This window comes from Coregonus clupeaformis, unplaced genomic scaffold (assembly GCF_020615455.1).
Source record: "Coregonus clupeaformis isolate EN_2021a unplaced genomic scaffold, ASM2061545v1 scaf0419, whole genome shotgun sequence".
NCBI classification, from domain to species: domain Eukaryota; kingdom Metazoa; phylum Chordata; class Actinopteri; order Salmoniformes; family Salmonidae; genus Coregonus; species Coregonus clupeaformis.
The window spans coordinates 161,259-175,115 of NW_025533874.1; the positions used below are offsets into that span (position 1 = coordinate 161,259).

General features: G+C 45.9%; 1 protein-coding gene across 4 annotated transcripts in view; it reads right to left on the reverse strand.

Annotated features, from left to right (window-relative positions):
* Positions 1 to 295: 295 nt before the first annotated feature.
* Positions 296 to 13,857, reverse strand: part of LOC121543487 (protein MMS22-like) — a 30,702-nt gene continuing 17,140 nt past the window's right edge. For all 4 annotated transcript variants that reach the window (XM_045215298.1, XM_041853368.2, XM_045215299.1 and 1 more), the window contains 11 exons: positions 11,379 to 11,575; positions 10,894 to 11,044; positions 10,298 to 10,437; positions 7,831 to 7,976; positions 6,944 to 7,103; positions 6,463 to 6,608; positions 5,971 to 6,182; positions 5,567 to 5,733; positions 5,314 to 5,410; positions 4,844 to 5,011; positions 296 to 1,064 (listed from right to left, as the gene is read on the reverse strand). In XM_045215298.1, coding sequence (XP_045071233.1) covers positions 989 to 1,064; positions 4,844 to 5,011; positions 5,314 to 5,410; positions 5,567 to 5,733; positions 5,971 to 6,182; positions 6,463 to 6,608; positions 6,944 to 7,103; positions 7,831 to 7,976; positions 10,298 to 10,437; positions 10,894 to 11,044; positions 11,379 to 11,575 — 1,660 coding nt within the window. In that variant the 3' untranslated portion in view covers positions 296 to 988. The remainder of the gene's footprint in view (positions 1,065 to 4,843; positions 5,012 to 5,313; positions 5,411 to 5,566; positions 5,734 to 5,970; positions 6,183 to 6,462; positions 6,609 to 6,943; positions 7,104 to 7,830; positions 7,977 to 10,297; positions 10,438 to 10,893; positions 11,045 to 11,378; positions 11,576 to 13,857) is intronic.

Sequence of the window (13,857 nt, forward strand, 5' to 3'; positions counted from 1 at the left end):
TCTATTTGATTGTGGTGTTTAAAACGCAAACCATGATACTGAAGCGCTTGAAGTCGGTATGCTTCACTTATTGGTTGTGTGGTGCATTGGCACAGAAACCTGTTGGTGGATCATTCGTTGCAGATTTCCCCCTAGCTGATCATTGTCTGCAGCTGGCTCTGATCGTAGTGTAATAAAATAGACAGGGAGAATGAGCTTGCCCGTGGTGGTCGGCGAACCCTGAAACTTCTGTACCGTAGCCCTGCGTGGCATCAACTGTGCCACAAAAGCATGCTGAAGCGGTAAAGTCGATATCCACATTTATAAACACATGGTCGCTATAGTTATTTTTATTTGTGGTTGTTAACATTATTTTGAGTTAATTCTATGAGGGGGAGAGTATGCCAAAAAATAACTACAGTACAAGGGGAGGGTCATGTGAAAATATGTGTTACATTGGGGAGGGGGGTGCATTTTTTTATGACACCTCAAGTTGGACCAGGCGTGAAATGATGACTGCCGAAATGAAGCCTGATTGCAAAGGAAAAAGGGAATGGGAAAAGCAGAAGTAATCTTTCGGACTCTGATGAGGGATACAGTGTCAGGAAAGGAGGTGGTTCTGCCTGTAAAGTTGGGCCAACACAAGAGTGCATTAGCACACAGAGATAATGTTTGTCTACTATCAGTAGTTACTATCACACCATATAAATAGTTAAATGTATAATATTTTGTTCTATCTATATGCATCGCACACTCTTCCCAAGCCTGTGAAATTAGGAAACTGAAATACAACACATGCACTTCCAAATTTTTTTCCCAGCACATTATTTAATTTCTTAACACCTTTTTGAAAAATATTTCAATGTGAAGATGGAAACTTGATCATAAATTATGATCTGTATAACTCCAACAGGACAATTTATATACATTATGTACATGTATATACATTAATTTCAAGCCCAGTGGTGTTGTGGTCAACAGCATGGTGACCTGGTCCTGGGGTCAAGGGTCAGTCTTCCTCCAGGCTGATGATCTCCGCCTGACCACCGTCCCCAAGCAGGGTCAGCAAATTCCTGTATGCATTCCTGTCACACATGCAGAGAGAGTGAGTGAGAGGGGGGTCACAAAATGACTCAAAGATGTCACCGCACAAGATCCAGTATATTTCATACAAAGAGTTGACTGTGTCACTGAACACTGCATCAGGGTTCACCGTATATATGCAGTGCATTCGGAAAGTATTCAGACCCCTTGACGCTTTCCCCAAAAAATTACATTACAGCCTTATTCTAAAATTGATTACATTGTTTTTTCCCCTCTCATCAACCTACACACAATACCCCATAATGACAAAGCAAAAACAGGTTTTTAGAAATTTTTGCAAATTAATTGCAAATAAAAAACGCAAATATCACATTTACATAAGTATTCAGATCCTTTACTCAGTACTTTGTTGAAGCGGCTTGGCAGCAATTACAGCCTCAAATCTTCTTGGGTATGACGCTACAAGCTTGGCACACCTGTATTTCTCCCATTCTTCTCTGCAGATCCTCTCAAGCTCTGTCAGGTTGGATGGGGAGCGTCGCTGCACAGCTATTTTCAAGTCTCTCCAGAGATGTTCGATCGGGTTCTGGCTGGGCCACTCAAGGACATTCAGTGACTTGTCCCGAGGCCACTCCTGCGTTGTCTTGGCTGTATGCTTAGGGTCGTTGTCTTGTTGGAAGGTGAACCTTCGCCACCGTCTGAGGTCCTGAGCATGTTTTCATCAAGGATCTCTGTACTTTGCGCCGTTCAACTTTCCCTCGATCCTGACTTTCCCTCGTCTCCCAGTCCCTGCCGCTGAAAAACATCCCCACAGCATGATGCTGCCACCACCATGCTTCACCGTAGGGATGCTGCCACGTTTCCTCCAGACGTGACACTTGGCATTCAGGCCAAAGAGTTCAATCTTGGTTTCATCAGACCAGAGAATGGGTCCTTTAGGTGCCTTTTGGCAAACTCCAAGCGGGCTGTCATGTGCCTCTTACTGAGATGTGGCTTCCGTCTGGCCACTCTACCATAAAGGCCTGATTGGGGGAGTGCTACAGAGATGGTTGTCTTTCTGGAAGGTTCTTCCATCTCCACAGAGGAACTCTGGAGCTCTGTCATCGGGTTCTTGGTCACCTCCCTGACCAAGGACCTTCTCCCCCGATTGCTCAGTTTGGCCGGGCGGCCAGCTCTAGGAAGAGTCTTGGTGGTTCCAAACTTCTTCCATTTAAGAATGATGGAGGCCACTGTTCTTGGGGACCTTAAATACTGCAGAAATGTTTTGGTACCCTTCCCCAGATCTGTGCCTCGACACAATCCTGTCTCGGAGCTATACGGACAATTCCTTTGACCTCATGGCTTGGTTTTTGCTCTGACATGCACTGTCAACTGTGGGATCTTATATAGACAGGTGTGTGCCTTTCCAAATCATGTCCAATCAATTGAATTTACCACAGGTGGACTCCAATCAAGTTGTAGAAACATGTCAAGGATGATCAATGGAAACAGGATGCACCTGAGCGTAATTTTGGGTCTGAATACTTATGTAAATAAGGTATCAGTTTTTTTTTTTTTATACATTTGCAAACATTTCTAAGAACCCGTTTTCGCTTTATCATTATGGGGTATTGTGTGTAGATTGATGAGGTAAAAAAATAATTTAATCAATTTTAGAATAAGGCTGTAACGTAACAATATGGAAAAAAGGGGTCTGAATACTTTCCGAATGCACTGTGTATACAGTTAAAACTAGTTTTTCAACCTCTCCACAAATTTCTTTTTAACAAACTATAGTTTTGTCAAGTCGGTTAAAACACCTACTTTGTGCATGACACAAGTAATTTTTCCAACAATTGTTTACAGACAGATTATTTCACTTAATCACAATTCCAGTGGGTCAGAAGTTTACATACACTAAGTTGACTGTGCCTTTAAACAGCTTGGAAAATTCCAGAAAGGGATGTCATGGCTTTAGAAGCTTCTGATAGGCTAATTGACATCCTTTGAGTCAATTGGAAGTGTACCTGTGGATGTATTTCAAGGCCTACCTTCAAACTCAGTGCCTCTTTGATTGACATCATGGGAAAATCTAAAGAAATCAGCCAAGACCTCAAAAAAATAATTGTAGACCTCCACAAGTCTGGTTAATCCTTGGGAGCAATTCCAAACACCTGAATGTACCACGTTCATTTATACAAACAATAGTACGCAAGTATAAACACCATGGGACCACGCAGCCTTCATACCGCTCAGGAAGGAGACGAGTTCTGTCTCCTAGAGATGAACGTACTTTGGTGCGAAAAGTGCAAATCAATCCCAGAACAACAGCAAAGGACCTTGTGAAGATGCTGTAGGAAACAGGTACAAAAGTATCTATATCCACAGTAAAACAAGTCCTATATCGACATAACCTGAAAGGCCGCTCAGCAAGGAAGAAGCCACTGCTCCAAAACCGCCATAAAAAAGCCAGACTACGGTTTGCAACTGCACATGGGGACAAAGATCGTACTTTTTGGAGAAATGTCTCTGGTCTGATGAAACTCTTTGAACATCGTTATGTTCGGAGGAAAAAGGGGGATGCTTGCAAGCCGAAGAACACCATCCCAACCATGAAGCATGGGGGTGGCAGCATCATGCTGTGGGGGTGCTTTGCTGCAGGAGGGACTGGTGCACTTCACAAAATAGATGGCATCATGAGGAAGGAAAATTATGTGGATATATTGAAGCAACATCTCAAGACATCAGTCAGGAAGTTAAAGCTTGGTCGCAAATGGGTCTTCCAAATGGACAATGACCCCAAGCATACTTCCAAAGTTGTGGCAATATGGTTTAAGGACAACAAAGTCAAGGTATTGGAGTGGCCATCACAAAGCCCTGACCTCAATCCTATAGAAAAAGTGTGGGCAGAACTGAAAAAGCGTGTGCGAGCAAGGAGGCCTACAAACCTGACTCAGTTACACCAGCTCTGTCAGGAGGAATGGGCCAAAATTCACCCAACTTATTGTGGGAAGCTTGTGGAAGGCTACCTGAAACGTTTGACCCACGTTAAACAATTTAAAGGCAATGCTACCAAATACTAATTGAGTGTATGTAAACTTCTGACCCACTGGGAATGTGATGAAAGAAATAAAAGCTGAAATAAATCATTCTCTCTACTATTATTCTGACATTTCACATTCTTAAAATAAAGTGGTGATCCTAACTGACTTAAGACAGGGAATTTTTACTAGGATTAAATGTCAGGAATTGTGGAAAACTGAGTTTAAATGTATTTGGCTAAGGTGTATGTAAACTTCTGACTTCAACTGTGTGTGTGTGTGTGTGTGTGTGTGTGTGTGTGTGTGAGTGTGAGTGTGTGATATATATACACACACACACACACACACACACACACACACACACACACACACACACACACACACACACACACACACACGTGTTGGGGGTTGTGTGTTTTTATTAATGATGTGGTTTGGTATCTGGCATGTAATGTAATGTATGTATGTATGTAATGAAGGTTTTATGACTACTGTAAAGCATTTTAATATTCCCGACACTTCAGATGTTTTCCCCACATAGGCCACCACGCAATTTATACAGTGCGATAATGGTTCCCCATGGTGTGCGCAAATGTAGCATTATATCAGGTCGGGTGACAAGATTTTCTGCGGGAATCGGATAAAAAGGCATCCTACGTGCTGTCGGACTGCTAATTCCCATAATGCAATAGTACTTAGTTGTTCCGCATCTCTCCAAATATAAATGAACCATAAAAATAGGATTATGTCTAGGTTAGGTTAGACTAGTGGTTGGGATACGGTCAGGTTTAGAACTCTACCTCAGTGTGGTGTTCTTGCCCAGTCCTCTCTTGTGCTCTGTATTTCTCAGACTCAGCGACAGAACAGGGATCAGAACCTGGACCACATGACTGTCCAGAACCGCTATCGTCTCCAGAACACTGTACACCTGTCTGTCATACACCCCCTCATTCTCCTCCACAAAGGACCTGAACACACAGACACAGTAAGACATAGAGATACTGTAACACCAATGTACATGCTTTATACACACACAAAGCATTGCAGATATATATATTTCTAACCGTGATGGTCAATAGCATGGCTGCCCTAGAACAGTGTCATGTTCAGTAGGCACGAAATGGAAGAAAATGTTCGGAACTGAGTGAAACAGGGAGGTATTATATGAACTTGTCCAACGTTTGAAAACACTTTGCTACGGTGCACAATAATAGACACGACTCAAGTGCAGAGAGGAAGAGTAAAGGCTATGGTAGTTGGTGTCACTCACCGTAGAACAGTGACGGTCTGGTTACATGGTGCATCCCCTGCGGCGGCTGAACATCTCTCCACCACCAGCTGCAGGGCCTCTGTACTGGTCCTCCTCACTGTGAACGCACAGCTGCTGTTAGACTAGTTACCACATGCACACGCACATTGCACACACGAAAACCTATAAAAACACTACCCATAGGAGCAAGCATGTTCACATATTGTTCACAAATATGATTACTGTGTGTACGTGTCTATTTGTGTATTCTCACCATGAGGCTCGTTGACCAGCTTCAGGCAGCGGAGCAGAGAGGGGAGGGGCATGGTGAGTAGGGTGGGGTCACTGTCATTGTTCCGTCTCAGCAGCTCTAATAGGAAGGCCAGGACCGTGGCCAGGCGGGGAGGAGGGGCGTGGACTTTGAACTGCAGGAAGTTCTCACTATGGAGATAGACACAGAAGAGGTATGACACAGAGCCAGTAATGTCTGGCCATTTAGTAGATGCTCTAAGGAGGCTGTCAATGTGGAGTAGGATGAAGTTGTCCTGAGACACTGCTCCAAGGTCAGTTTGGCTTTGCATTCCCCTCCCTAATTATTAAGGTGAGGATTTGGGCAGGGTTAACTGATCCTGGATCTGTACCTAAGAGCAATCTCTACCGAGAGCGTCAGAATCCTACCTGATCACCTGCAGGATGCTCCTTCTCAGCGCTGCCCCACATGGGGTGGGCGTGGATTCGCAGGCCGCCAGCAGCACCGGGTGATTGGCTACGGCCCCAACCGATGGCGTGGCAGGCAGGAAGTGGTCCAGGTACTTGGAGATGACATCACGGAGCTGCTTCTTCAGGTAGGCTCCCTGAGACTGAGACATACTGGCTGCTATAGACAGACCCTGGAGGGGAGGAAAGGAGTGAAACAGGAGAGACAGAGACACAGAGAGAGGTCAGTTAGTATAGTATTACTAATGCTGATGGAAAATACCTCTGCATTTTTCTTTCCTCCCCTCCAACCCTGTTAGTACTTTCGGAAGTATCCAAACAATACTTTTTTCTGAAGTATCCAAACTGGGGTAGTCAGTAACATGATGTTTAGGTAGAGGGAGTGTGAGTGTCTGTGTGCGAGAGTGTGCTTGCATGTGTGTGTGTTCGCAGGTGTATGTGCGTGTGTCCCACCTGCAGGTAGAGGGGCAGGCTGTCCCTCAAGGCCTTGTCCAACCCGGACAGAGAGTTAGGGAGGAGCAGCCCGTTGACAATGTTGAACAGCAGCTGCTGGGCCTTGGAGGTGGCCAGTAGGGGACTCCAGTGCTTCACCACGCACCCTGAGAACACACACACACACACACACACACACACACAGTCAACACCAAGGATGACAGACATTCAACGTGTTTGAGGAGATAGACTCGAAGCAAGTTACTGGGCAGAATTGCTCATCATGATCATATCCTGATACTCTCAAACACGCTGATTCCTTCTCGCCCAATACCAAATTGACCTCTTGCCAATATATTTTCTATGCACTTGCGGAGATCCAAAATTATTGAATAGGTAGAAGCAATATGGTTATAGCTCCACCTTACACTTATCCAGTCCTTACAGATTCAAACAAATGCCTAGGGGGATAGGGGCAGGCCTCAGTGATGCATACACCCACCCACAGCCCAGTAGGCCAGCAGCAGCCCCTCCTGAGGACTCTTATTGACCAGGTAGGGTTTGATATACTTCATGATGTCCCCTGTGTAGTCCAGAGCACGGGCGACCATGACAGAACGCTCAGACAACACCTGCAGCCCACTGTACACACGCCCCACAGCCTGAGAGAGAAAAATACAAAAGTGACGATGTAGTTAAGGTGTATTTGTACGGAAATGCAGACTTGCCTTTCAGCGTTTGCTGTTGATATACACGTAACTGCCAAAATAAAGTAAACACCAACATAAAGTGTCTTAACAGGGCGTTGGGCCACCACGAGCCACCAGAACAGCTTCAATGCATCTTGAATTAGATTCTACAAGTGTCTGGAACTCTATTGCAGGGATGCGACACCATTTTTCCAAAATAAATTCCATCATTTGGTGTTTTGTTGATGGTGGTGGAAAACGCAGTCTCAGGCGCCGCTCCAGAATCTCCCATAAGTGTTCAATTGGGTTGCGATCTGGTGATTGAGACACACACACACACCCCCTTTAAACCCCCTATGCTACTTTGAGACTCCTCTTTCAAAGTCACTGAGATCTCTTCTTCTAGCCACGGTAGCCAAAATAATGGGCAAATGGGCATTTTTATACATGACACCTAAGCATGATGGGATGAATTGCTTAATTAACTCAGGAACCACACCTGTGTGGAAGCACCTGCTTTCAATATACTTTGTATCCCTCATTTACTCAAGTCTTTCCTTTATTTTGGCAGTTACCTGTATGTATCTTGCATGTTGCAAATATCCTTGTGCGCATGCGTGTGTGAGATGACGTGCTACCCTGTTACACTGTGTGCGTGACGAGGTGCTACCCTGTTACAGTGTGTGTGTGTGTGTAGTACCTTGATGAACATCTCCAGAGCAGGCCTGGGCTCTAGCTTGCTGCCGGCTCCAGGCTGCAGCCCAGCCCTCTGCAGTAGGGAGTCCACCTCAGGGAGCCTCAATACGAGCCTAGTGAGCTCTGACAACTGCTCCTCCAGAGCCCTGCCTGGAAAAAGTCAGTAACACATAATAAATAATCATATATGCCACTTAGCAGACACTTTTATCCAAAGACTGTATTTACACAGGTAACCCAATTCTGATCTTTTGCCCAATTATTGGCAAAAGATCTGATCGGTCAAAAGACCAATAATTGGGCAATATATCAAAATTGGGCTGACTGTGTAAATGCAGCCAAGTGACCTACTGGCCATTTTTAGGATGTGTATTAGTTCCTTATGGGACCTGAACCCACGACCTTAAGTGTTTCTAGAGCCACACTCTTTCCAACTGAGCCACACATACTTAAAAAGGGAAACTAATGGTAAATGATCCTAATATGGTAATAGACAAGAAGTGTAGGTTACAAGTGTTTAAATGTGGCATAACTGACTGAGGATGTATTTTCATTGCTGACTGCTGAACAGAGACCAGTGAGGCCTGGCCAGTTTGTGCACGCATGACTAACTTTCTTTGGATAAAAGCGTTTGCTAAATGGCATACAGTGCATTCGGAAAGTATTCATTTACATTTACATTTTAGTCATTTAGCAGACGCTCTTATCCAGAGCGACTTACAGTTAGTGAATACATATTTTTTTATACTGGCCCCCCGTGGGAATCGAACCCACAACCCTGGCGTTGCAAACGCCATGCTCTATCAACTGAGCTACATCCCTGCCGGCCATTCCCTCCCCTACCCTGGACGACGCTGGGCCAATTGTGCACCGCCCATGAGTCTCCCGGTCGCGGCCGGCTGCGACAGAGCCTGGATTCGAACCAGGATCTCTAGTGGCACAGTTAGCACTGCGCCACTCAGACACCTTGACTTTTTCCACATTGTCATGTTACAGCCTTATTCGAAAATAGATTAAATAGGGTTTTTTCCTCATCAATCTACACACAATACCCCATAATGACAAAGCAAAAACACGTTTTTTTTTGGGTGCAAATGTATAAAAAAAAGAAACACATTTACATAAGTATTCAGACCCTTTACTCAGTACTTTGTTGAAGCACCTTTGGCAGCGATTACAGCCTAGAGTCTTCTTGGGTATGACGCTATAAGCTTGGCACACCTGTATTTGGGGAGTTTCTCCCATTCTTCTCTGCAGATCCTCTCAAGCTCGGTCAGGTTGGATGGGGAGCGTCGCTGCACAGCTATTTTCAGGTCTCTCCAGAGATGTTCGATTGGGTTCAAGTCCGGGCTCTGGCTGGGCCACTCAAGGACATTGAGACTTGTCCCGAAGCCACTCCTGCGTTGTCTTGGCTGTGTGCTTAGGGTCGTTGTCCTGTTGGAAGGTGAACCGTCGTCACAGTCTGAGGTCCTGAGCGCTCTGGAGCAGGTTTTCATCAAGGATCTCTCTGTACTTTGCTCCGTTCAGCTTTCCCTCTATCCTGACTAGTATACCAGTCCCTGACGTTGAAAAACATCCCCACAACATGATGCTGCCACCACCATGCTTCACTGTAGGGATGGTGCCAGGTTTCCTCCAGACATGAAGCTTGGCATTCAGGCCAAAGAGTTTCATCAGACCAGAGAATCTTGTTTCTCATGGTCTGAGAGTCCTTTAGGTGCCTTTTGGCAAATTCCAAGCGGGCTGTCATGTGCCTTTTACTGAAGAGTGGCTTCCATTTGGCCACTCTACCATAAAGGCCTGATTGGTGGAGTGCTGCAGTGATGGTTGTCCTTCTGGAAGGTTCTCCTATCTTCACAGAGGAACTTGGAGCTCTGTCAGTGTGACCATCGGGTTCTTGGTCACCTCCCTGACCAAGGACCTTCTCCCCCGATTGCTCAGTTTGGCCAGTTGGCCAACTCTAGGAAGAGTCTTGGTGGTTCCAAACTTCTTCCATTTAAGAATGATGGAGGCCACTGTGTTCTTGGGGACCTTCAATGCTGCAGAAATGTTTTGGTACCCTTCCCCAGATCTGTGCCTCGACACAATCCTGTCTCAGAGCTCTACGGACAATTCCTTCGACCTCATGGCTTGGTTTTTGCTCTGACATGCACTGTCAACTGTGGGACCTTATATAGACAGGTGTGTGCCTTTCTAAATCATGTCCAAATCAATTGAATTTTTCCACAGGTGGACTCCAATCAAGTTGCAGAAACATCAATGATGATCAATGGAAACAGGATGCATCTGAGCTCAATTTCGAGTCTCATAGCAAAGGGTCTGAATACTTATGTAAATAGGGTGTAAGGCTGTAATGTAACAAAATGTGGAAAAAGGGAAGGGGTCTGAATACTTTTCAAATGCACTGCATATTATTATCATCTCAGGAGAGAGGGGTCGGATGTCCAGGGTTTTAGTTTGAGGTTCTGTACCTGCTCTGCTGTCGGTGCCGTCTGGGTTTTTGTGGATGTGCTGCTGCAGAACACAGCGGAACCAGGCTCTCACAGACAGAGTCTGGGCTGAGCCTGACACGGAACCTCCACAGCCGTAACTCACTGAATACACCAGCTCGCTGGTGAAGAGAGTCAGTTTGACATAGAACAGACAACAAATGTGTTTAAGGGAATCACAAGTGAGGTGAGGCGCAGAATAGATAATTTTGATTGAATAATGAGTTGTTATTTGGGATGCGAGGTGATTTATTTGTAGATCAGTGATTCTGCGCAGTCTGACTGCAATGTAGTTTCTCAATCTCTATGTTCCACCGGAGCAAGGCGCTGCACAGATGTGCTAATCTGTATAAGATCACATGATGGATAGTAGTTTGGAATGCAAAGGGGATTTGTAGATCAGTGATTTTGTGCAGCACCTTTCTCAGAATGATCCTCTCTGATGTGTGCCACCACACCTGGGTCGTATTCATTAGTGAACTCCGTAGCAAAGTGTTTTGCAACAGAAAACAAAAACAAGCATTTCTTATTGGAGTTCAGACCCTGCTTACTAGGGTAATGTACTGGAGTAATATTACCTGTTCTGGAGCAGGTGGGGCAGGTAGCGAGTGACTAGCAGGGGGTGCAGCATGTCGTCCCAGCCGAAGCACTGCATGATGGACTGGATGGGGTTGGGCTGGAGGTCTTGGGGGGCAGAGCTAGGAAAGTCAAAGGCCAGCAGAGTAAAACCTGGAAAAGAGAGTCAACATTCATACCATGTTACCTTACGGTAACTACCATGGCAAAGAAGTTTGAGAGAGTCATACTGTAACGGAAATATTTTTCACTGAATGCTCAACACAATGCACAGATGCAAGATGTTGAGAGTAAATCACTGACGAGAGAGAGAGAGAGCGAGAAACAGTGAGACAAAGGCAGACAGTGTATATTATCTTATAAGAAAGACAATTGTTTGTGTGTGTGTGTGTGTGCAACCCACAATGTGAAATTGTTGTACACAGTGAACATTTATCCTCCTCCCCCTTCCTCCCACTCTCTCCCTCTCCCAGTGTGTGCGTCTGACCTGCGGCAGCGTCAGCCAGCTGGGCATGAGGGGTGTTGGAAAGGCGCAGGCTGCAGAGGAAGGGGAAAAAGTGGGCCCAGAGAGCTGCTGCCACCGCTAGGTGGCGCTCTTTACCCACGCTGGCATTGGGAGGAGGCGGCCAGGCACCGGGGGGGCATGCTGAGTGGCCAGGCTGGACATTGCGCTGATGGACCCTCCTGTAGGACACACACACACACAAAACACAACATGAGAGAAACACACATGGACGCACACACCAATAACATCATTATTCAACAGAAACACAGTATCTCCCTCTCCTTCACACCACCTCTCCACCTGCATCCCTATCTATACTCTGCTCCCTTCCTCTCTTTCACATTCTTACCATCCCCCTTCTTCGCTCTCTCACTCTTCCCATCTCTGGGGGGATTAGGTCGTGCGGGGCAGGGCAGAGCAGAGCGGGGCTGATCCCCTGTACACAGGCTGGGCTCTGGATTCTGTTTCTGTGCCTGCCTGGCACCACGGCGGCTGGCATTAGCCCAGATAAGCAGCTGAAGGAGCTGTAATCTCATTTAGACTGGAGATGATCCTCCTGTCCCCTCATTCGCCCGGATGGAGCGAGGGAGAGAGGGACGGAGGGGAGGGAGGCAGGGGTGAGTACTGGTACCCCCACAGCTCCCCTTGCACTCCCAAAACGTCTCGCTCTCTCACACACACACACACACACCTCTGCCTGCGCCTTCCAGCAAGGTTGCATCTAATCCAGAGAGAGCTGAGACAATCGATTAAAGTCTGAATTCATTAGCCTCGTTACTAAGGCGGAATGGGCCTTTCACACCCATCAAGCCTCATTGTACAAGACATAGTCAGAGACCCCACTTAATCCTCCCCACTGCCGCTTCTTATAGCTGTACACACACACACACACACCATTAGAGACCCCACTTAACCCCTCCCCCAAACGCAACCACTAACACACACACAGAGACTGACTTGCCACCCGGACAGCTGATGAAACTGTGGGTTTGCACAACCAAAGAATTTCTGCACAAACTGTCAGAAGCTCATCTGCATGCTCGTCGTCCTCACCAGGGTCTTGAACTGACTGCAATTTGGCGTCATAACAGACTTCAATGGCCACTGGCATGCTGGAGAAGTGTGCTCTTCACGGATGAATCCCGGTTTCAACTGTACCTGGCAGATGGCACCGTGTGGGCGAGCGGTTTGCTGATGTCAACGTTGTGAACAGAGTGCCCCATGGTGGTGGTGGGGTTATGGTATGGGCAGGCATAAGCTACGGACAACGAACACAATTGCATTGTATCGATGGCAATTTGAATGCACAGAGATACCGTGTCGAGATCCGGAGGCCCATTGTTGTGCCATTCATCCGCCACCATTACCTCATATTTCAGCATGATAATGCACAGCCCCATGTCGCAAGGTTCTGTACACAATTCCTGGAAGCTGAAAATGTCCCAGTTCTTCCATGGCCTGCATACTCACCAGACATGTCACCCACTGAGCATGTTTGGGATGCTCTGTACGATCAACGTGTACGACAGTGTGCTCCAGTTCCCGCCAATATCAAGCAACTTTGCTCAGCCATTGAAGAGTGGGACAACATTCCACAGGCCACAATCAACAGCCTGATCAACTTTATGCGAAGGAGATGTGTTCCGCTGTATGAGGCAAATGGTGGTCACACTGACTGGTTTTCTGATCCACGCCCCTACCTTCTTTTTTAAAGGTATCTGTGAGCAACAGATGCATATCTGTATTCCCAGTCATGTGAAATCTATAGAGGTCTAATGAATTTATTTCAATTCACTGATTTCCTTATATGAACTGTAACTCAGTAAAATCTTTTAAATTGTTGCATGTTGGTTTGATATTTTTGTTCAGTGTAGTTTTTATGATGTGCGCCTCATAAAAAGACATACTGTAGCCTACACGGGTTTAATGCGTTTGTTGTTATTGTCGGCCAATCAAAGTGGCACTGTCTACAGTGGCTCCATGTGTAGCAACCAATGTGGGAGATCTCTAATCAATGCAAAATTGAATACAAATTACAGAATTAAGTTAGTTAAATGAGAAGGAGTCTTATTGGTCTATTAACTGATGTAACCAGGCAGGCCAAAACTCCATCCCACCAAAACAGGCTGAAATTTCAGGCGGTATTTTCAAACAGCTCTTAAACTAAAAGGGCATTATCATAATTTTCACATTTACACAGTGTTATCCAACCTCAGTGTGGAAATACATATAAAACACAGGAAAATTATATTTTTGATTGCACTGGGCCTTAAATAATGACAGGGAAAAACAACTATTGCATTGCACCATCTCCATAATGCCCATCCACTGCTCGTTAGAGAGAGACTCAGGGTCCAATGGAGGGCCAAGGTGTAGGGGCGTAGGGTCTAGATACAGAGGAGAGCACTTAATTAAGATCTCAGATAATTGTCCCCCACCCGCCCCCCAATATAATACTGAA